At 37.2% G+C, this 22,327-nt stretch overlaps 1 protein-coding gene across 1 annotated transcript in view; it reads right to left on the reverse strand.

Moving 5' to 3' along the window:
- LOC139696296 (sodium-coupled monocarboxylate transporter 1-like) overlaps nt 1–20,754 on the reverse strand; it is a 34,988-nt gene extending 14,234 nt beyond the window's left edge. Inside the window, exons 1-9 of the mRNA XM_071595001.1 lie at nt 20,395–20,754; nt 19,826–20,153; nt 15,957–16,116; nt 13,064–13,129; nt 10,136–10,187; nt 9,976–10,043; nt 8,256–8,410; nt 4,436–4,576; nt 3,440–3,548 (exon numbers count right to left, since the gene is read on the reverse strand). Of these exons, the coding sequence (XP_071451102.1) occupies nt 3,440–3,548; nt 4,436–4,576; nt 8,256–8,410; nt 9,976–10,043; nt 10,136–10,187; nt 13,064–13,129; nt 15,957–16,116; nt 19,826–20,133 (1,059 nt within the window). The 5' untranslated portion in view covers nt 20,134–20,153; nt 20,395–20,754. The remainder of the gene's footprint in view (nt 1–3,439; nt 3,549–4,435; nt 4,577–8,255; nt 8,411–9,975; nt 10,044–10,135; nt 10,188–13,063; nt 13,130–15,956; nt 16,117–19,825; nt 20,154–20,394) is intronic.
- Nucleotides 20,755–22,327: the final 1,573 nt, after the last annotated feature.

Here is a 22,327-nt window from a genome sequence, read left to right on the forward strand (position 1 = left end):
ATGAGGAGTAAGGTGTATATCATTCAGAGCTGATAAAATTACATGAAAATTACTTTCTCAGACATTGGGCAGCAATAAGGTAGATAGCTAGTGGGCAGCAATAAGGTATGAAGGACTGAAAGAAGGAGTAAAATTGGACAAACCATATGCAGTCTAAGTAATATGTGCACCCATGTGATATGTTATGAGAAATAGTTGTTTAGGACTGACCAAAACCTGATGAAAAGATTACTAACTATGTGGCGGGAGTTAACTAAGCTACCATCTGAAGTTTCCAGTCAATTTTCCTCCAACTGAATCAGTGCTACACTTCCATGACTATTCAGACACAAGTAAATTATCTGGCTAATAGGAACTTGTACCCATTAATACAAGCAAAATTAAATTAAAGCAGATCAGGAGAGAGAGAGTGAGAAGTGCTAAAGATTGAAGGAATTTGACAAATTCAACATACTTCTACGGCACCTGGCTTGTTTTTGAAAACCTTTTCCCACATCTAATCTGCCCACAGCCCTGCCCAATACAAGGACTCAAGTAACTTCAAGTGATAGGAGCATCCAGGAAGTAAAAGCAAGCAAAGTGGCATGGAAATGAGCTGTATAGGTATAGGGATGAGCCCAGAGTCACAGGAATCCTTTGTCAGTCACAATAGTTATAAAATTCTGGGGATAGAAAATGCAGCAATAGTCATCAAATTTCAAGGTTTTATGCATGATATGAATATAATGTGTTTTGACCAGAGTTTGTGAGTACAATAGTTTGCAAAATATGCGAGTTATTTCAATATATACATGCATCTACATGAAATTCGAGACTGGAATGGTGACTGGAGCATACCAATTCTATATAAGGTAACATTTTCAAAGAGGCACACAATTGTAATACTTTCTTTAACCCTAAAGTGAAACATGAGTTTCTTTGCAGAGTGCACCATAGTAGTAGTAGTTTTGAGGGGAGGCGACCGACAGCTAAGGTCATTTGCGCCATAGGGGAAGGAGAGGAAAGGATGAAGGGTGGAGAGAAACCCGGCGTCGGCATTAGCCTACTCTTTACGAAAGGCACCAAGGGGTCCGCGGCTTAACGTCCCATCCGACGGACGGCGTACTCACTCAAAGTGCCCTCCACAAAGCACCTCAAGTAGGGATCGCGATACCTCTGAAAAATATTCAACACCGCCGGGATTTGAACCCGAGTGCACCATAAAGCAAAGTTCTAATAATGAGAACCCATTAAAACACAAGAGCCCATACTACCATATTTCATTGGTGCTTTGTAGAGCAACAAGAGGCTAATCTGCTCACCATATTGAATTTTCCCTCAACAAAGAGTGACCTCCTGAGTATTTTGAGTGTTAGTTACAATTAGTGCAGGTAAACATTATACAAGGGGATCGTGATGGTGCTGTGGCTAATGTACTGGCTTCCCACCCTGAGGGCCCAGGTTCAAATCCTGGTGGCAACAACTATTTTTCAGTATTGTCCCGATCCTTACTTGAGGTGCTTTGTGGAGGGCAGTTTGAGTTAGTATGCCATATGTCGGATGGGACATTAAGCTACAGAACCCTTGGCGCCTTTCATTAAGAGTAGGCTAATGCCAATGCCGGGTTTCTCTCCACCCTTCATCCTTTCCTGTCCTAATGGCACAAATGACCTCAGCTGTCGGTCGCCTCCCCCAAATACTACTACTACTACTACAACTACATTATACAATACAAGGTTCATTTACATTTTTGGAATGGCTAGAAATCATACAGGAATTTTCTGCTCAATTAAATATCCATAGACTATATACATTTGACAAAAATTGACATAAATGTTGGTTGCCTTAAATGAACTGTAAACATCATTATCACCTTATACTTGCAGTGTTTTATGAATTTCGTAAACAATGTTGCTGGTTATATTCAATCATGAAACCACAATATATTTTTGTTTGATTATTTCAGATAATTCCTAACATGTTGTGTTTTTCCACTCACAAATGTTCTTAAAGGTTTAGAGAGATCACCAGCAATACATATAACAAGGGTAGTACAAAAAGTCCGTGAAAGTTATTTTCAGTTAGTAGCACCTCTCGAAAGAACACACCACATTTCAGTCAGATTGAACTACTAACTCTTGTCTTTAGAATTCATTTAATCAAGAAATTCACATTCATGGATCTCCAAAAAATTGGATGAAAGAGAACTTCCTCTGTTGATCAAACATCATTTTACAATCTGTAAATCACCTCAGGAGACTAGTGAGAAACTTCATAAGCATTATGGTGAATCTGCACCTTCAATTGGAATGGACTATGAGTGGTTTCAAAATTTTCGGGGTGGACATATGAGTACACACGTCATACTGAATATTCTGGACACCCTGTCACCATGCCACAAGGCACCATTATATCCATGATATAGTGACAAACTACAAAAGACTGAAGGTATGTGAGATTGCTCATACAGCATGCATCACCAGTGAGCATAACATTTTACGTCAAAATTTGGCTATGGGACAGCTACCTACGAATGAATGTAGTGATTGCCCACAGCAAACCAAAAATAAAATCGTGTGACATGCTCCAACACAGCAAAATTCAGGACATGGGACATCATTTCATCATATTGAAATGAAATTAAATTTTTGACTTTGTAATTCCATACACTTTATTTAAAACATGACCAAGGTTTCGACGTTGAACATCATCATCAGGTCTGATGATCAGGCCTGATGATGACGTTCAACGTCAAAACCTGGGTCATGTTTTAAATCAAGTGTGTGGAATTACAAAGTCAATAATTTAATTTCAATATGTTATGCAAATTCCATAAAGTTATGCCGGGAACAACAAATTTTATCATTTCATCACCCTGGATGAAACATGGACACACCCCTGTGTGCCTGAAACTCAGTAAGAGTCCAAAGAACATGTTGTCAGGGGGGAGTCTGCACCAAAGGAGAAGAAGACCATTCCCTCTGCTTGGAAGATTATCATGACTGCTTTTTATGATTTGCAAGGCAAAATCTCTATCGACTATTAAGGAGGGTCATTACACTACTTATTGCTATTAGACTGTTTATAAATCGAGATTCTAGAAAAAAGTTCACAGATAGCCCACCAAAAAAGTCTTTTTTTATCACCAAATGCACCAGCTCATTCCTCTGAAGTGACTGGTGGGAAGGAGATTTCAGTAAATTATTTTATCATTAAGTGATTGTGGATAAAAACGCTTACTTTGTGGAGTAAGAACAATCCCATAATTAGGAAGAGAACATCAAACTAGAGCTGCATTAGATAAAATGTATAAGTCATATGTAGAAAAATTAAAATGACACATCCTAAAAATTAATTAGTTTTCATTCATGCATAGACTTTTCAAACTGCCCTTGCATGTTTAACAAAACTGGTGCCTGCACACAAATGAGAAAAATATCACAAACAGCATGGTACACACCTTGGCTTCCAAGGGATCACAATTGTAATATGTAGAATAAATTAGGAGCCCAGCAGAGCAGCAAAATGTCACAAACAACAGTATTCCAATTGTGAAGTACACCATGGACCTGTAAATTTAAAAGAAGATAAGTAGTTGTCAAATAAATTCAGAAAGTTAATATTTAAATTGGTTAATAGTAAGATTCAACTAGTAATAACCAATACACAATCAGAATTTTCCAGTTACCAAATTTCTGAGAGTTTTTCTTTATATATAAAGACTAAAAATCAGTTGTAAAGGAAAAAATGACAAATGAAGGTCAAATAATTTTTAAAACAAAACTATTGCTAAAGTAGAGGCTCATGATCCCATTCCACAAGCAGTTTTATACAATTCTTTATGGAAAAGATAAAATATTCCTTTCTTTGGTCACTAACAACTTGAGCTATGTCAACCTTTGCTTCAAAGTTATGATGAAGTTTAAATTGGATGGAGGCAGTCCATGATTAAGACAAGTCTTGAATTTTGTAAATTACATTGAAGCAAGCATTTTAAATATTCTCCAATGCCCAAAAGTTTCTTTGTGTAATGTAAACAAGTGATTTGCACATGCTCGATTGTTAAAAGTTAAAATTTGATCTTAATTTTTTTTAAATCCAAAATTCTAACTCAAACAATAAATAACATTTCATCCAGTTAAACTTTGGAACAGTTTCCCATACCATTGACTCAAAAACTTAATTTTCCTTCAGTAGAATATCAATTTCAAGAAACTTCCCATGATATGGGAGTTGAGAGTTTAACCTTGGTGAAGCCCAATCATTTTCATAAGCCCATTGTCACACATTGGTGAACTCTTGAAGATTAAAAAGGGCGCGCCCTTAATTGATTCTAGTTACAGATGCGCTGGGGCCCAGGTAACCCATTTATTACACACCATTCACCTGTGCAATAGGCATATGCTTCCAAAAAATATTGAAAAAGAAGGAATATGAAGAGCAATGGAAGACTAACAATCGTGCATCCTTGAGAGATGGAAGGGCAAGGTATCTCTGCACCATTGTCTGGTTGACAGCATTGTATGATGTCCAGTAGACATAGCCACCAATCACCAGAGTCCAGACCGTGTGGCGCTCCAGGGGGTTGGGATCAAAACTGGAAAAGACAATCAGTATCTGGAATTGAGCACGAGAGGGCTTTGTCTGCCATTCAAAGGGGTGAGTCTGCAATCATCAAACGGCATGCAGATCACACAAGCACAGGCACATGCAGTTCCAGTGAGCGTGAGAAAACAAAATGAGTATCAACTATTTCGCTCTTCATAAAATGAAAAATTACAGTTCAAAATGAAAAATTACATCTCTCGTGAGAATAAAACAAGATGAAAAAATCAATTTTATATGCACACCATCTAATGGAATTAGCTGAAAATATCATAAAAGGAGGAGTGTTTATATACTTCATTAATTTTAGTTAATTCCCTGACCACTGAAAGTTGAACATTTCCAATATTAAGAGGTGGTCTTTAATATTTTATCATTACATTTTATAATTATAACTTATAATGGGACATTAATAACCTGAAATTTAAGGAAATGGGCACAGAATTGTATGCAAATATAAGAAGGAAATATGAAGTTGAAATATTTGAATTGTGATAATGTGGTATTGAAGGATAGATGAGAGACCCTTAACCAGGGTAGCACACACCCCTGGGGAGCACTATGGGACTCCATAGGTGGGTTACCGCGTAAGGTCCCCAGTCAAAAATCTTGCACAGTCCATATCAGACAGTGGTAAGACAATGAGTGCTTTCCAAGAATGAAAAAAAATGTTATCAGCATCACAAATTTTCTCCTTTGAATATAGAATATAATATGTCAAGGAGATGGGAAGGTAACATGTTTTTGTGGATTGTGGAGGTGTTAAATTGTTAAGAAATCCATGGGCTGAGTATTTGACAGCAGACTAGAGTGATTGCCAGAGGGTCCATGCACTTAAACCAACTAAGTGTGATTTTCTGGGAGCCAGAACTTTTCGAAATACCACCTCAGAACTGGCGCCACACCCTAGATACATAAATTTGCTGTCATACAGCAAGATGAGCTCTACACATTTAACGACTAAGTTAATTACTCAGGTTGATGATGGTAATATGCATTAAAAATTAATTTCCAGATTTTTAACACACTTAAAAAAGAAAGTCTTTACAGATGTTTGTGTAATTCAGATTATATTGTATTGTCATTGCTTAATTAAAAGTGTTTCTCCCATTGTTTAAACTATACTGACTCTTGATACTAATAAAGTTACATTATACATATTCATACTATCAAAAATTAGGTAATCACAGTTTTGTTAAAATAAAAATTGTGCGTGAGAGATTTGTAGTTGTGAAGACTGCTTGGGAGAACTCATTCCTACTCCTCAGGAGTTCTACCACACTAAATTCACTTTTAACATTTAACAGGGAAAAAAATGAGGATTATATAACTGAGGGGTTATTTTCATCAATAACCAGTTAATGCCAAAAACTCTATGGTGACTCTAGAAGACTTATTTACTTTACAGAAGCAGAGAAAATGGAGTAGATATTACATACTGACCAAATGGTGACAGAGTATATGGCCACGGCAACATCCAGAGTGTTCAAGGATCTGCAACCTACTCAATCTTGTGGATAGAGATGCTAGCATTATGTCTTTAAATTTCTAGCCACATGCATCTTCAGCTGTTAGCTGACGAGTTGTTGTAGGTTGGAATTCTTGATACCTAAAATCGTGATAAGTCAGAATGAAGATGCTGATGGTAGTCCTAAGCCAAATGTATCATGGGAAAATGGCATTAAAAGTCAAAATGCTGGGGATACACAATGTACGAGAGGCAAGTATCTTGAAAAAGGATGCGTTGGCATGAATGAAAAGCCAAACTGTAACATGTATGTGTAAGGAAAACGTAGTGTAAATGGCATCATATCAGAATCAAGAGTTTCATTCCCAGGCAATTATTTCCTGTAGCAAGTAACACATATCATAATATTTGATTTTGATACATTGACTATGTTTGACAATTTGATTTTTACACATTTGTCACAGCAATCTTATTTTTTTAAATATTATATAGCATGAAATTATAGCATTACATGGGAAATAGTTGATAAAAAATAACTAAAGTATAATGAAAACAATTTGGAATGCTATGCTTACTGAAAAGATTACTGAATTATAGACATCATTAAAAGGGTAGCAGGAAAGCCAAGAAATGGGCAGCTACAAGTTTCACTTTTTGTCAATAATTTACGCATTGAATCAGGAGAGCAATGGGAATTCCTTTCAAAGTCATCACTTATTTCCTCATATCCACAGTGATTGCCATTTCTTGTTATATATTGAACTCCTATAATTCTTCTTTAAATTTTATTAATTTTACATTCAACTTTCAGCTCTTTAAGTTAATACCATTTAGGCAATGAACTTCATGAAATAACTATAGAAAAAATGCAAAGTATTGGAGTTAAATAACCCACTCAAACAAGGGAGGGCGGAAAAGAGAGACTGTCTATTCCAGCGCTAAGAAACATGATAAGATTTTAAGAGAAGAAATCAGTTCAACCAACCGACTCTTTTAAATAATAAATGAGTATCAACAATTCCCTAGCACTTGTATGTACTTGCATATGTATTGTGCATTTTTTTAAATGCCACATCCACCAGGGCCACATAATTTGAAAATATCAGCATCCACATTTCAATTTGAAATATTTATGGAAGTTGAAACATTTAAAAGCTGAGGTATATTTTTCAATTATGATGATCTGCATTGTTTAAGGAAGGGCCTATTAGAATGACATACATCTAATTTTTAGGATGACCTATCTCCAATTGGCCAATGATGATAGCCAAGACAATGGGTGTGATAATGGACTGCACACTCTGAGATGCCATGGCAGAAATGGCCTTAGGATCTGAAGTGGAAGTACCCACTTGGTCTTTGAGACACGACCTTCTCACATGCCATACCGTGGGTGAGTGGGAATGTAGGTGTCACATGACTTTGTGCATCACAAGCTGTAGCCTTAGCAACCACATCTCTCATAACAAAAGCTGTTGGTTAACTTCAATTTAAATATCACACTTATTTAATCGCTGAAAAATCAAAGAGGAATACTACACCAGGCAAAACCATCCTCCCAACAAGAGTAAGACAAATGCAGATGCCATATTAAATGGAAAAGAAGAAGTGAAGGTTGACTTTGATTTGCAAATAAAGACACAACATGAATACAAGAGGAATTTTTGGTGATGGGGAGCAGAGAAGCATTCACCGATAGAAATTTCTGCACAACAAAAACATGAGGACAAACCCAGAAGATCTGGAGTTTGCCTCCCTGCAGTGGGAAACGGTTCAGCAAACACTCCACCAGCACGAATAGGGAAAAAGTATCATTGCAACATTTGACTTAACGTAAACCAATAAGAGAATTGATATATCATGTTTTTGGGAACCAGTTTGATAAATGATAATGAAACTGAAACTATGAGGAGCCATTTAGTGCCCTTATCATTGGTAAAATTTGTTGAATAGACTTCTACCTGTAGGAGGGAAAAGTGGTGATGAGATGAATATGACAGAAAGGCCGCAATAAACCAACAACAGGAAATGAAGTGGATCATTGTGTAATGTGGCGAAAGTCATCTTCAAATGAAATCTTTTTGGCAGTGCAGATTAGATCCTGCTCTATCCGTCCCAACGAAATGTGTAAAATAAACATAGTTTTACTAGAAAAATGGTCAAGAAGAGAAAATAAAGAGGTAGGCAAAAAAAGTAAACTTACTTGAAAATTTCCACACGCTCTCCTTCCACTGCTCTATTCCAAACCACTCCGATTCCTCCAACTTTCACTAGGCCCACAATCACAACCACTAGGAGGGAAGAGAACATCAAAATGATCTGCAAGGTATCTGCCCATACAACTGCTCTCAGACCACCCTGGTGTGGGAAGGAGACATCGAGACATCAGCAAATGATGCAAGGGAGCCCATAGGAGCTTGGCTGGCCTTGCTCACTGTCTTCCACCACAATAAGCTTTCTTCAGTCTGGTTTTTCAAGTACCTTTTGCATCTGTTTCATGTTTACACCTTTCATTCCAATTTCCAAATAAGTTTTGCTGAATGCATGTACAGGAAAAAACCATTCAGTTTGTCCTTGACAATTCAAGGAATATGTAAGCCAATGAAATGTTATTCAGGAATGGTAGACACAATGGCAGAACCAGAGTATTATTGGGATATGGAAAGGAGTTTCCCAAGGAAACTTTTTAAATTAATAGGGGGTTTGTTTAGTGAAGAGTTCTTTTTACATTCAACAGATTCAGGCGAGATGTAATGGAAGTTTGTTATTATGAGAAAAAACAAATTTGCTCTTTTCCACAGGTTTATTGGTAATGTAAAATGGGATTTGGTTCACAGAACCATGTTCAGGTACAAAATGGTTCTGTGAACCCAAACACATCGTACGTTACAAATAAACCTGGGGAAGAGGTCTTGTTTCCTTCTATCAAGATAAAGATGCCCTTATTCTGCATTCCTCTTTCCTAATAATGCAAGACATGGGAAAATACCACTGACAATCACCAAAATGGGCGGTTTTGATGCCAGAGTGATTTTCAACAATAAAATTTGGGCAAGGGAGGAATAGTTTCAAGTTGGGAGCTAAAGTTTCTCAATCAAAGGAAATGAAGTAATTAATGTCGCTTGAAATTAGCTCAGGCAGAATATACATTAAAGATGAAAGTAGGGGAAGGATTCAGTATTTCTTGAAGCTGCAATACCATTTAATATTTAATTAAAAAAATTAAAAATTGGCAATTTTCCAAAAAATAAAATTCATTAATCCTTTAATCTATTAAGCATTAATACATATTATTTTGTGGAAAATTGCCAATTTTTAATTAATCATGATATTCCACCATATCACGCCTGAAACGTCTCTTTTTAATCATTTGATATGACTCAGTCATTTGTATTAAGTATGACAATTATGTGATACTGCTGATTCAAAATCTGCGTCAAAATTTGAAGTTAAATCATTTTTAATATAATTTAGATTCAAGTAGTACCTTTGCCATGACTCGAGTTATAATTCATGAGAAGATGACAAGATAAGCTTGTTTATTCCAAAAATTTGCACTAACTAAAACTTAATGTGCTTTTTAGTTGCTCATCATCCCAGTCAACATGTTGTACAACATGTTGACAAGTTATACAACATGATGGCAACTTTTAACAAATAAATTACATAAAATCTCAGCATGATCAGATGATAAACCTGATCTAAAATCATCAAGGGTCAAAATATGTACAAGTTTTCTGACTATTAATGTTATACTACGAGGACAAGTGCCATCAACAAAGAACAATTCTTCAATAAAAGAATGCAGAATTCACACCAGCAATTGCTTGATTTCTGTCAATCTTAAGCCAAGTACAATGAAGAACTGTGCAATTAAAATTTGAGAATAGAGCGCTAGTTTATATTACAAAAGCATAACTTACCACACTTGTATAGAAAATGCAAACGGCACACACTATGGCCCCTATTAAATGAATGTTGAATCCCGTCACTGCAATGAACAAGTTCATTAGTTTCTCTCCTATTCTCATGATATGAGCAAAACAGGCAACATTTAAAGTCATTTCATTGGTTAGTACCTACCCTGACTAAAGGTCAATGATGGAACATAGAGAATAACAGGCAAAAACAATATCTGAAAAAATGAAAAGTCATAATGAATTAGATTAAAATGATTATAAGTTGGCAGGCCATTTACTAGTTTTATCAACCATACGTTAAAGTAAAGGGAAAGTAAAGGCATTTAATACCACGGAATCCACACCTGTGAGGATTGTCTGCAGAGAAACAACCACCACACAAAAATTACTCCTTTTGAGAACTTAGTCTTTCACCATATGAATGCACAAACATCACAAATACGAGGGTGGTCTGAAAAGTTTCCAACCTAACAAAGATACAAGACATTTTTTATGAAATTTTCTGAGTCGGAAACTTTTCAGTCCATCCATGTATGTATACTGTAGTTATGTGGTACCACAACAGAGAGAAGCTGTTCCCATAGGTAACACTCTTTTAGACATTTACGTCAGACAATTTTTTTTATTCCTTCTATGGAAAATGGCCTCAACATACGTATAGTGTAAGGCCCTGCACATTCCGTTGAAACCTAGAGCTGTACTGAGGGGGATCGAGATAATTTCTCCTGGCAGGGCTACCGATACCAGATAGGTCAAAGGGTTAGAATCAGCCATGATATTCCACATAGCTCTGCTCCAGAGTGATGCAGTTGCAAAGGTGACCCCAGATGAGCTATTTGGCCCCATTTCAATGACTGTGTCACATTAAAAACACTACTTGAGAAAGAAATGGGAATTCACCTCAAATATGAATAGGGATTTGAAAATGGTTAGGGAAAGGTGGGTGCGGTTTAATAATGGCATGGAAAGGGCAGAAAAGGAAAAAATGGGAATGTTTAGAGAATAAGAGAGCCAAGAAGCCCTCGAGGGATGCGAATATGCACAAGGGAAGAAGGATGCACAGTGAGCTTGATAATAAACTTAGATGAGGAACTAATAGGGCAGAGTAGTTGTGGTGGAAATATCAGTGTGAGGCTATACCAGGTGTACAAGTATGAAATACGGATTACAGACAACAGATGGTGCACCGATGCAGTTTTTGGTATAATGATTTGACACTTACGCCATTTTGTAGTGCAATCAACAAGTCTCGGACATGCACAAGTGATAAATTGAAAAAATGTTGGCACAGTAATGTGTTGCTGTGTTCAGTATGTCAAAATTTGTACAAAACTAAGACCATTCGTGGACAGAATTAATTTTTTTCTTTTGAAGAAAACTGTTGCTGAATCATACCGATTACTTTGAGAAACTTATGGTGCGTATGCTCCATCGCAAGATATGTGTGAACGATGGTTTCAGCATTCCAAAAGTGATGGCTCGTGGAAAATACACTGAGCCCTATTCGAGAATAGGGCACAAGATATGGAATTGCAACCATTGCAGGAAGAAGATGATTCAACAAACACAAAAAACTCTCACAGCAATCGAGTGTTAGTTACCAAGCTGTTTCCAATCACCTACGAGAGATGGGAAAGATTCAGAAGACAGGCAATAGGTACCACGTGAATTGGACAACAGGCAGATAGAGAGGTGCAAAAACTTATATAAAATTTTGCTCACACGATACAAAAGCAAGTCCTTTTTGCATCGTTACTGGAGTGAAAAGTGGATTTATTTTGAGAATGCCTAGCACAAAAAATCATGGATAGACCCAAGCGGGCCATCCACATTGAATGTTAAACCAAATCACTTCAGCAGAAAGATGATGCTCTGTGTTTGGTAGGACCAGAAGAGGGTGGCCTATTATGAGCTGTTAAAACCTGGTGAAATGTTTAATACTGAGCGCTACCAACAACTGTTTGATTAAAACTGTTCCCTGCTTGAAAAAAGACCAGAATACCAAAAGAGGCAACACAAGGTCAGTTTTCTTCATAACAATGCTCCATCACATACAGCCAAACCGGTTCGTGGCTTGTTGGAAGCAAGCTGGGAAGTTCTACCCCAAGCCGCTTACTCACAAGTCTGGGCTCCTTCTGATTGCCACTTCATTGCATCGATGGGTCATGCAATTGCTGAGCAGCACTTTGATTTGTAAGAAGACAAGAAAAAATGGCTACATGAATGTTTTGCAGCGAAAGGGAAAGATTTTTAATGGGGTGGTATCCACAAATTGCCCGAAAGATTGGAAAAATGTCTAAATAACAATGGAGCATACATTAAATAAAGCTCTTTTCATCAGGGTTCTGATTTTTTTGGAAAAAAATCTGTGTTTCATACTTGTACACCTGGGAGATTTCTGATGCAAGAACAAGTAGAAGTGCTATGTAAGAAAGAAAATTATTAGGATGCAGTAAGGGGAAATCTATACTGACCATAAGAGAGAAGACAAGAGATGTAATTAATAGAACCAAAAGAGAGACAGAGAAAGTGGACAGAACATGTAAAAGAGTTTTATGGCAAAGATAGGGCCAGCCAGTTTAGAAAGAGAAACGGAGAGTAACATGGGTGAGGACTGCTTGGATCTAGGAATACCAGATTGAGAGCTAGAAAAAGCTATAAAGGGAGATGAAGTCAAACATGGCATCACGAATAGATAATATTCCCTTTGAGAAACTATGTAAAAATGAAAGGAATACAGAATTGAAACTGACTCAGATCCTATTGAAAATGAAATCATCAGAACTTATTTATAATAACATAACACCAGTGATTGATTACTATTTCTGAAACTTCCAGATGAATTGTTGAGACAGGTGTAGAACAAACATTCATGACAAATGGAACAAACCCATTTTCCCTTGATTTAACTTACTCAACTTGTACTTCTGTACTTATGCATTATTCTAAAGTGAACAATTTTTTGCATGCACCATTAAAGGAAAGTTTCATGGTTAAAAAATTAGAAATTAAACCAGTTAAATCACAACATTTTGTATTATGCTATGACATTAATGTCACAAAAATGATATTTTCAATAATGTAGGCTCACCTCATCAAGGACAAACATAGCGCAGGCAGCTGCCCTCACATGGCGGTTGAAACGCAGTTCCAGGTACTGAAATGAAAAGTTGAAATTGCTGCTCAAGCATCTGCTGCCACTCAATTGCATCCTTATGCATTTTCCAATCAACAAGCTGTATTTTTTTTTATTCTACTATGTGAAAACCGAGTGTGTTAAAGGTGGACCTTTCCATCAAATGTTATCCAAATGAGCATGGGGTTTTTGGCACCCTCAATTATTCCTTCATTGACCGTGGTGCTGCTTGCGTTAATTTCATGACAATCAGATTCCATCTCTATTGATCCATATTACTGGATGGCAGCAAAATGATACAATGAGTTGCCAGCCCAGCCAAAATATGACAGGGCTGACAATGGTCACAGAATTAGAGAGACAGTGGAACTGATAGATGAATAGAACAGATAGACTACTAACCATTCGCTACAACAATAAAAGGGTGAGCAACTAAGAAAGTAATAGGTATACACTGTTGAAAATATGATTATACAAGATTAAACTCCCCCAAAACTCTCACCAAGTCTGGAGTCCTAACCAACCCTGCCATGCACACTTGTGCCAGGTGGGGTGTAGGTGAATGTAGATGAAGTCTATTGTATTCGTGAATTGTCCGTCCAGAATGTGTAGAATAGTAACCAGTAATTAGTGCCTGAATTACATACGTGCCTGCCTTCTTCAAATGTTTTTTCTTGTCCTATTTGTGTAGACACAGGAATAACTGCTAGTAATGTAATACCTGTGGGTCACGGTAGTCCAGGGGATAGAGCGTTGGACAACTGACCGCAGGATCCAGGGTTTGATTCCCAGGCAAGTCTCTGGGCACATGCAGCTTTACCCAAGCTATGGATTTTTCAGGTACCAGATCTTCGTGGGAAACCATAACCGGCATAGGGAAAGGAACTGGCCCCCCAACACGGATGTGTGAATATCACATGCCGTCGGGCTTAGTACTGAGTGAACTCTACCATCACCTACCAAACCGACCTTCGGGTTGATTATCGTCTTTATGGTTTTTTTGAATGTAATACCCGTAATATAAGTAGGCATGTTGCATGATTGGAGTTCGGTTGCCCCCTTTTCACGTGGTTTTTAGAGGATTGCAGGGTGCCAGGTGCATGAGGAAATAGTGGGAATATATGTAGAATGGCTGGTGACCTACCACTCCCTGCTACAGGTGTACAACAGCTTTCAGGGTATTGTATAGATGTAGATGAGCAGATTTCACCAAAATGTTGGTTATTATCTTGAGAGTGGGAGGAGAGGAGGACTATGGATCTTCACATTGAATGTCTGTGGTCTTCCTCTTAATTAACATGAATGATAGTGAAAATACCTTCACCATTTGAGAAATTTCTCACAGCAAACCTAGCAAAGTGTGATTTTCAGTAGCTACCACAACTGAGTCACAAGATCCATAATTGCAAAGTATGGAAAATTACCTTATGGATAATGATAGCAGCAATACGATAACACATCAACAAGTCCATGAGCACACACCCCTAGTCCACTTCAGCCTAGAAGATGTTGAATGGAATGTCAGTAAAATTGTCATTCAAAAGGATGGAACACACAGGAGCACATTGGAAAAGTCACATCATCTACTTATTCGCTCTTCCACAGCTTACAATTTTAAGCCATGCTTTTTCAAAAAGTTTCTCCATATTTTACTCCAGTGCAAAAAGTATGCTCTATATTGAGCAATGAGAATTAGCCTCGCCATTACTATACCTCGTTAACTAGTGCCACGGATCACAGTACCAAACCAATGGGACTTTGAACTCAATGATAAGAACAAAATTCTAATCAATAAATTAAACAATTGAGATTCTCCTGCAACAGTCACAATGGCCTTTGCCCCAGGAATCTAATAAGTCCTAATGCCAATGACCTGATGGTAAGAAAGCTATTTATTTATGTACTTCAACTGTTAATAAGTTTTCAAAAATGGATGCTCTCCCAAATCTTTCTGATTTTAGATTTCAGTCAGTGAAATATTTGGAATGCATATGACTGCAATTCCATGATGTTGGAGGTAAACCCCCTAAGCCCTTATTCAATTATGGTTATTTTAAAAACTCCTTTGGCCATCATATATACTTATATTATAACCGAAGTTTTCATAACTAGTAAATCTGATTTTCAACCATTCATTTTCTCAGAGCAGCATGAGTAATGCTTGAGGTCACAAACGTTAACCACAACAAACGAAATTGGATATCAGTAAATGGGAAGCATATATTGCTAGATTTCTAATACCACTGACACATAGGGTGATCCTGGTGGGTGAGGGCTTGAGAAAATTTGGACAAGGGAGGAATAGTCTTAGGAAAAAGCCTTGGTTTGCAATGTATCTTCAATTAAAGAATACCTGTAAAAGGGGTATTATTAAATTCATCCTCCAATTTTTCAATAAATCAGGCAAAATAATTTTCTCGATCTATTAATAGCGAGAACATCAATCAAATTCATCACTATTTACGATTCTGAAGCCCATGGAAGTAATTACATATTAGAATAATTTCTAGCTTAAAGATTCATCTTTAAAAAGTACCTATGTCATCATCATCATCATTCAAAGTAGAAAGCAATAACTTAAAACAACTGGAAAAAGAAATTTTTTATAGAATATGTAAATCAATGTGCATTTTGTACCATTACTTTTGTAGATAAACATAACACAACATACTTGAACTTATGTTTTAAATGGTTGAAAAATTGAGAAAATCTTCACCAAATTTCATCTTATGACAGCAAGAGCTTCAACAAAACCCAGATTAACTATGATGAGAGGCAAATGCTTTCATTGCTGACATTTATATCATAACTAAAGACAAATGGCACGAAGGGCAACCATACCACTCACCTCGTATGAAGACATAATGCTCAGATTCAAGAAAACAGGAAGGAAGATGTAAGCCAAGGTAAAGGCCATGAACACAATTCCAACATTAACAACCCAGTACTGCATGCCATGGTAGTAAATTTCTGATGGTGTGCCAACCATTGTCACCCCTGAAATATAACTGATGGAAATGCTCAAATTAGCAACAAAAGATTAAAAGAGGACACATCTGGGTCTTACATGTCTATGGTAATGGGAGCACAATGCAGGAGAAAATTCAACATTTATATTTGCAGGCACTAGCACAAGGCTTTAAATTTAAACCCTAACTCAACTTCGATAACAGCAACATCATTACAACTAGCAAAATAATATGAGTGCAAAAATCTGGAAACTCTATGAACACACCCAACAACCTGAAGGTTGGTTTGGATAGGTTGACGGTGGAGCCACTCAAAATTGATTCATGTCATGTGATAATCAATCATTCAGGGTAAGAAAGTCAGTTCCTTTCCCATCAATTGGTTTTACTCAAAGTTCTGGTAACCAGCAAATAGTAGGGCTTAAATTTTGGATGGATTTACTTGAAAGAACATCCAGGACTTGAACCTGGGGCCCTCGTGGCCAATAGTTGAATTCCCTACCTGTTGGGCTACCATTGACCCCAAATCCTGTGAAGAGACACTGGTCAAAATCACCTCCCTTGGAGTGAATGATGACTCAATACCAATCAGGTAGCTATTAGAAATTTTAGATCAACTTTAGGAACAAGGAAGAGACCAATGCATGCTACATCAAAGAGAAATAAAACTCTCAAAATAATTGAAAGAATTCGAAATAGCTTAGTTATTCCATTTTCAATGAAATCACTAAATATTTTAAGTAATTTAATCATGAAGCAGTTCCACACCAAGAACAGTTTCCTATCTCCAAACAGGATGATTTACAGCAGCTTCTGGAAAATGCTAAATTCTGACCAAAGTATTCTCCTTAACCTTTATTTCAAAATTTTAACCAATTGATCTCCATCCACATGCATTAGAAAAATAGGTTCATGGTAGTCAATTAAATAGGCTTCTTGACCAGATGACCCAGGTTCAATTCTGAGTGATGACTCACCATATCTCATTATCTCATCCCTAATGAGGGTTTTTCATAAATGCATACCATCAAAAAAAAGGTGAACAAGCTTTATGTGGAGCTAAAATATGCCTCACTTCTTATATGAGATAAGAGTTCTATGGGAGGAGTAAATAAAGCATGTCTACATCCCTTAGGCATTTGTTTGATAAGGCATTAGTTCCACTAAATCAACAAACTAAGCATGTACATCTTCATAGCAGGCATTTCTTTCACATCATACATCCTTGTTGGTTTTAGGAGAGAAATCATTCCTGTTCCTATGCCACTATGAAGAAAATGAGAACCCTTTTAAGTGGACTGGAAATGAATAGGAGCTTACCCTGTTCTCATATGCACCAGTTAACTATGTACATTATCCAAATCAGTTGACTGTTGAAAAGATCTGATAAAATTCAAATGCTGAAGAATGTAACGTCATTGATTTAGGGACTAATCTCATTTTAATACTAGAGGCAATCAAATGAAAACTGAACACCCACCATAATACAAAGCCCGCTAAAGACTAGCTTTTTACATTTCGATGTTGCCATCCCTGTGGTGGGAGAACTGCATAGTGGCAACTCACAGGCGCATGCAGTTGTTGGGTTATGTCCTTGTTGGTGTGCGGACTGATTGTTGTAGAGGGTGTTCAGTTTTCATTTAACTGCCCCTCATAAGCCAAGTTCAATTACGTATTCTTATGAAGTATAGCTAACTTTCTCGAGTTCAAACCAAGTAGCTGCAAATTCAAATATGGATGGTTCAGAACAACCAAAATCCTGTCTATAATTCATGCAATAGCTACTATCTGTTAACTCGACCTTTGTCATAAAATTTAATGACAGCTCTGGGAGAGAAATGGCCCTCCTACATTGACTGTATGAATGCTACGCCTTAAGATTTTGTTTGGGGTGAGTTCTATCTTGACTATTAATACCAATCTTTAGGTTGATTGCCTAGGTTTAATGTCTTAAGGGACTCCAACCCTAGCTTTCTCCATGGCCTGTTCATACTTGCTTCATATTCTAACAAACTTTCCACAAATAATTCAATCACTTTTGAACTTTATGTCATTTTTACATGACACTTTCTTAATTGAATCCCAAATACCTGTTCCATATTAAAAATTTGGCTTTTCCAATTTGGAAAAGCAAAACTACTCTGAACAATGAAAAACTCAGAGAAAGGACTTGTAAACAGAGATACGAAGAACAAACTAATGTTGACGTTTACAAAAAAGTTCATTATCACAATGGCTCAGGAAGTGGAATGATGCAAGGAGAATGAATAAGATGAAGGCTTATGGGTTTGAGAGGAATGGGGAAAGGTACAAGAAAAAAGCCACACATTGCAAACCACAATTGAAGAATTATTTGGCAGCTTGGGAATGGCAAAAAATTAATGTAGAAGATCTGGAGTGCTTAATGATGAAAGAAGAAAATGAAGAAGAGGATATGCATTTTAGACACTGGGAGCTAAAAAAGAGAATAATGTATGAAACAGCAGAATCGAAATAGCTTTCAGAACTCAATAGTCTCACATGCTCTCAGAAAATATCTCATTTATTTACCAATGAGTAAACTCACTAAATATTTTCCAAAAAAGTATAAATTTCAAAGGGCACAGAAAAATACCCTTTAAAATAAAATAAACATTAACTGTATAAGAAAATTGACTGACATTTATACTGACTGACACTGAAGTTATATAATTAGTGGCATATATATGGATAACTTCAGAATCTGTCAAAACCTCCTGTCTTTTCCTGTTCCAAACAAAATTTCAAAACAATCCGTCAAACCCTCCGTTTCTGGTGTGCCACACCACCTTGTGTGCATCCTATTTCAGAAACCCCGGGTAGACTTAACACTTGGACCAGCTAATACATTATCCATTCACAAAGTTCCCCACAGGGTGAATCACAAAAGTTATGCGTGCATTTCAAACATACTAGGCCTTGGGCTCATGAAGAAAATAAGGATAGAAGAAGGAACAATTATGTCAACTCATGAGGGAGTACACAATCAAAACAAATAGCATTTCTTGACATGAGCTCTTAACGAAATAAACTACCAATATGGTATTTCAGCTGGGTAGTGACTTCCCAAATTATATAAAATTCAAAAGAATTGGGGAAATCATTGCACATTTGGCTAATTAAGGTTTCCTTTTGATTATTTTACAATGAAATATATAATATAGGAAACTAAATATTCTCTATTTAATTAATGATGCCGAAATATTTGGAATGACTTTTCCAATTAATGATATCATCTAAGGGAACAGTTTCGCAGATCTGATGAGTAGTTAATTGAATATATTAACAATTATTTTATTGATTTTACCGCGGGAACTTACTGGCACTCTAATAAGAAAACCTACTATTATTCTATTTTTGTTAGGTACTTCCTCAAATATCCTTCCCAGTCAAATAAATTAGCCAAAATTCACGGATAAATACTGAAAGAAGCAATTTCCTTTTCCTTGAAAACATTTAAAATATCATTGGTTGTATCCCGCCACCACAAAATACATGCACACACTAATAAGAATCATTAAATATGACTATACGACGTTACTACCAATGTGTAATTCAACTAGCATATACAAAATTGAACTGCCATCTTAAGAAATACATATGATGGAGGCAAAGAATTCATAACTCAGCTCAGTTGGCAGAAAATTGTTAGAGTGGCGAGGATCTAAGTGAGGCTCAAGGTGAAAAGGAGTTAATATTAAATGTATATATTAAATTATAGAGTGAATACCTTGCCACTAGTGACATGGCAACAGGAAATGGAGTCAACCCACTCCCTCCTGCCAAATGTGCTAGCTCCATCGAAGGCCTGACAGCTTCACCTGGTTCATAATCGACGACAGACCTTTTTGCAAAGAATCCATAATAAACTCCAATCGAAGCTGATAGCAACAGCATTAGGCAAAAGACACAGTAGTCAGGCCAACTGAAACGCAGGGCCAAATCATCTAAGATAATAGAGTTCACTGTTGAAGTTATCTCTTGGTCAGAAACAGCCTGGCTACTGCTCTCTGTGGTTGGTGGTGACACAAAATCCATCGTGCAAGCTGAGATTGACACTGAAAAAGGCAAACACATGAACCTTTTTATTAAAGTTTCATTAGTTTGGTACGGATATAACCGCGCATATGTGGAAGAAAACTCTCCCTTTCTCATTTACTGCTCGATATTGGCTTCATGTTGAACCCTAGTTCAAACATTATGCCCGAAGCTTTCTAATGCTACCTTATGAAATCGAGCCTCTTCATAATTTTCATCTCATGATGAACTTAATATCCATAAATTAAATACAGAGCTCACCTATACCATTTTTAGCCGACAGCAGCGATACCGGTCAAGTTAGTTCTGAAAGTGTAGTAGTGTGCCTCAACGATAACTAACTGTCAACCCTTTCATATGTGACACGTAAGATAGTGTAATAACTCGCTAAATCATGCGATTCGTTATGTACCATAAAAAATACGACTTCAATGAGCAGGCAGATGAATTAGAATGGGAATTGCCAGCCTATTAAATGGTTATATGTATAGTCCTGAAGGAATGGAATGAAAAACTATGAAATTTCAGAAAGAGACATATATTTCAGCTTCATGAGGTGTAATTTTTGACCACCTCCTTCCTTGGCTATTCGCACTCTCTACCCCAGACGACATTCGAGAGACCACCGGTGACCCAAGTCGGATTGCATGGTATGCCAGAAATGTGATCTCTAGCGGTATGAGGGCAGCAAAGCGCACCTTTGTTTTCGTAGTAGTTTCGAGTTTGAACACATCATCGCCATGGCGTATGTACTGTCTTCACCGCCAAATAAAGTTAGATATATGAGGGTTTAGATTTTTATTGGTTCAGTCATTCTCAGTCAATAGGAAATAATCTACCCGCGTTATTTCAATGGTGCCTATAAACTTTTAACCTGATTACCGGCAAGCAGAACATACAGGATGTATGACTCTCCACCGTCGTATAAATTCCAGATACGCTTTTCATTTATATTTTTACCCTAGCCATTTAAACTCACCAAAGCTGGTTCAAAGAAAATGGCATCCCTGGATTAGCGAGGGGGAACAGAAGATGGTTTATGATTAATGAGTAACCTTGTTCGTCTTTCGTCCCCCTACTCTCATAGATTTCAATCCGCCAGAGCTATTGGGAGGTGGCCGCTCGTGTAATCAAGGTCAAGGTAAGCAGAGATATTCTCAACCTCAGATGCTCTCAATCCCCCCGATTAACATTGTCCGGATGCAACACGAGAGTAGCGTAGGCCGTCAAGGTCGGAGGATCGAAATACGCGTGAGGGCTGCAAGTGTCAAGCGGAGTGGAACAGTATGATGTTCATTCGGTGTTTAAATATAAGTTACCTTCTTTGTGTTCCATTGGCTTTAAACTAGGGATGACCACTAGATTCCTTGGACTGATTTTGTTTCCATCAATTATTTTAAATAAGCGAAAAATCATATAAACTGATAAAAATGACTATGAGGGATTGATGGAAACGATCTACGTCATTCATATTTCTTTTTTCTAATTACTGGAGTGAAAGTTTTTTATGAAGCATTATTTTGTTTGCAGTTGTAAATACATACAAGAATTAGCTTTTCTTTGGCAATACCTTATCGCCGCAGCCTGGTTGTGGTACCGCGGTCTGATATGGACTGTGAGCTGTGACATTTATAAGCCCCATGTAGCACTCTAATAAACATCCAAGCAGAATGTATTAAAATGAACGGTTTTTAGAACCAAATTATCTTTTTCTTATTTAAAGATTTCCATTGGTACGTATTGGCTTAGGATATACTCGTATTTTCCTGTCATCTCTCTTGCTCTCCCAAATTGATTCCCTCTACATCACATAAATATCAGTTGACATCCCATCGTCTCTCACTATCCCAATATTTTCTTTTACGACGGATGATACGACCTTCTAGCCATCGAAGCAAGCAAGCCTTCCATTAAATTACCGACCGCCACAAGTACATTTAGTTCGTTTCGAGGAAAGCTGATTGCTGGCGTAGAAATTCAAAGCCCTGAACGTATACAGCCCATTATGAAATTGGTCTAGGCAACCATTTTGGAACTCTGAATAACGCCAAAGAGACCGTGACGAGGTGGCTGAACGAGGCTCCCGTCGACACCTTGCAGGGAGGGACCTCAACTGCCAGAGGCGCTGTAAAAGGTGTCGATGCACGAGGGGTTTTGGGAAGAATTTTAGTAATATCCACTTCAATCTACAACA

The sequence above is a fragment of the Hetaerina americana genome, unplaced genomic scaffold (assembly GCF_022747635.1).
Source record: "Hetaerina americana unplaced genomic scaffold, ioHetAmer1.1.p SCAF_7, whole genome shotgun sequence".
Classification (NCBI taxonomy): Eukaryota; Metazoa; Arthropoda; class Insecta; order Odonata; family Calopterygidae; genus Hetaerina; species Hetaerina americana.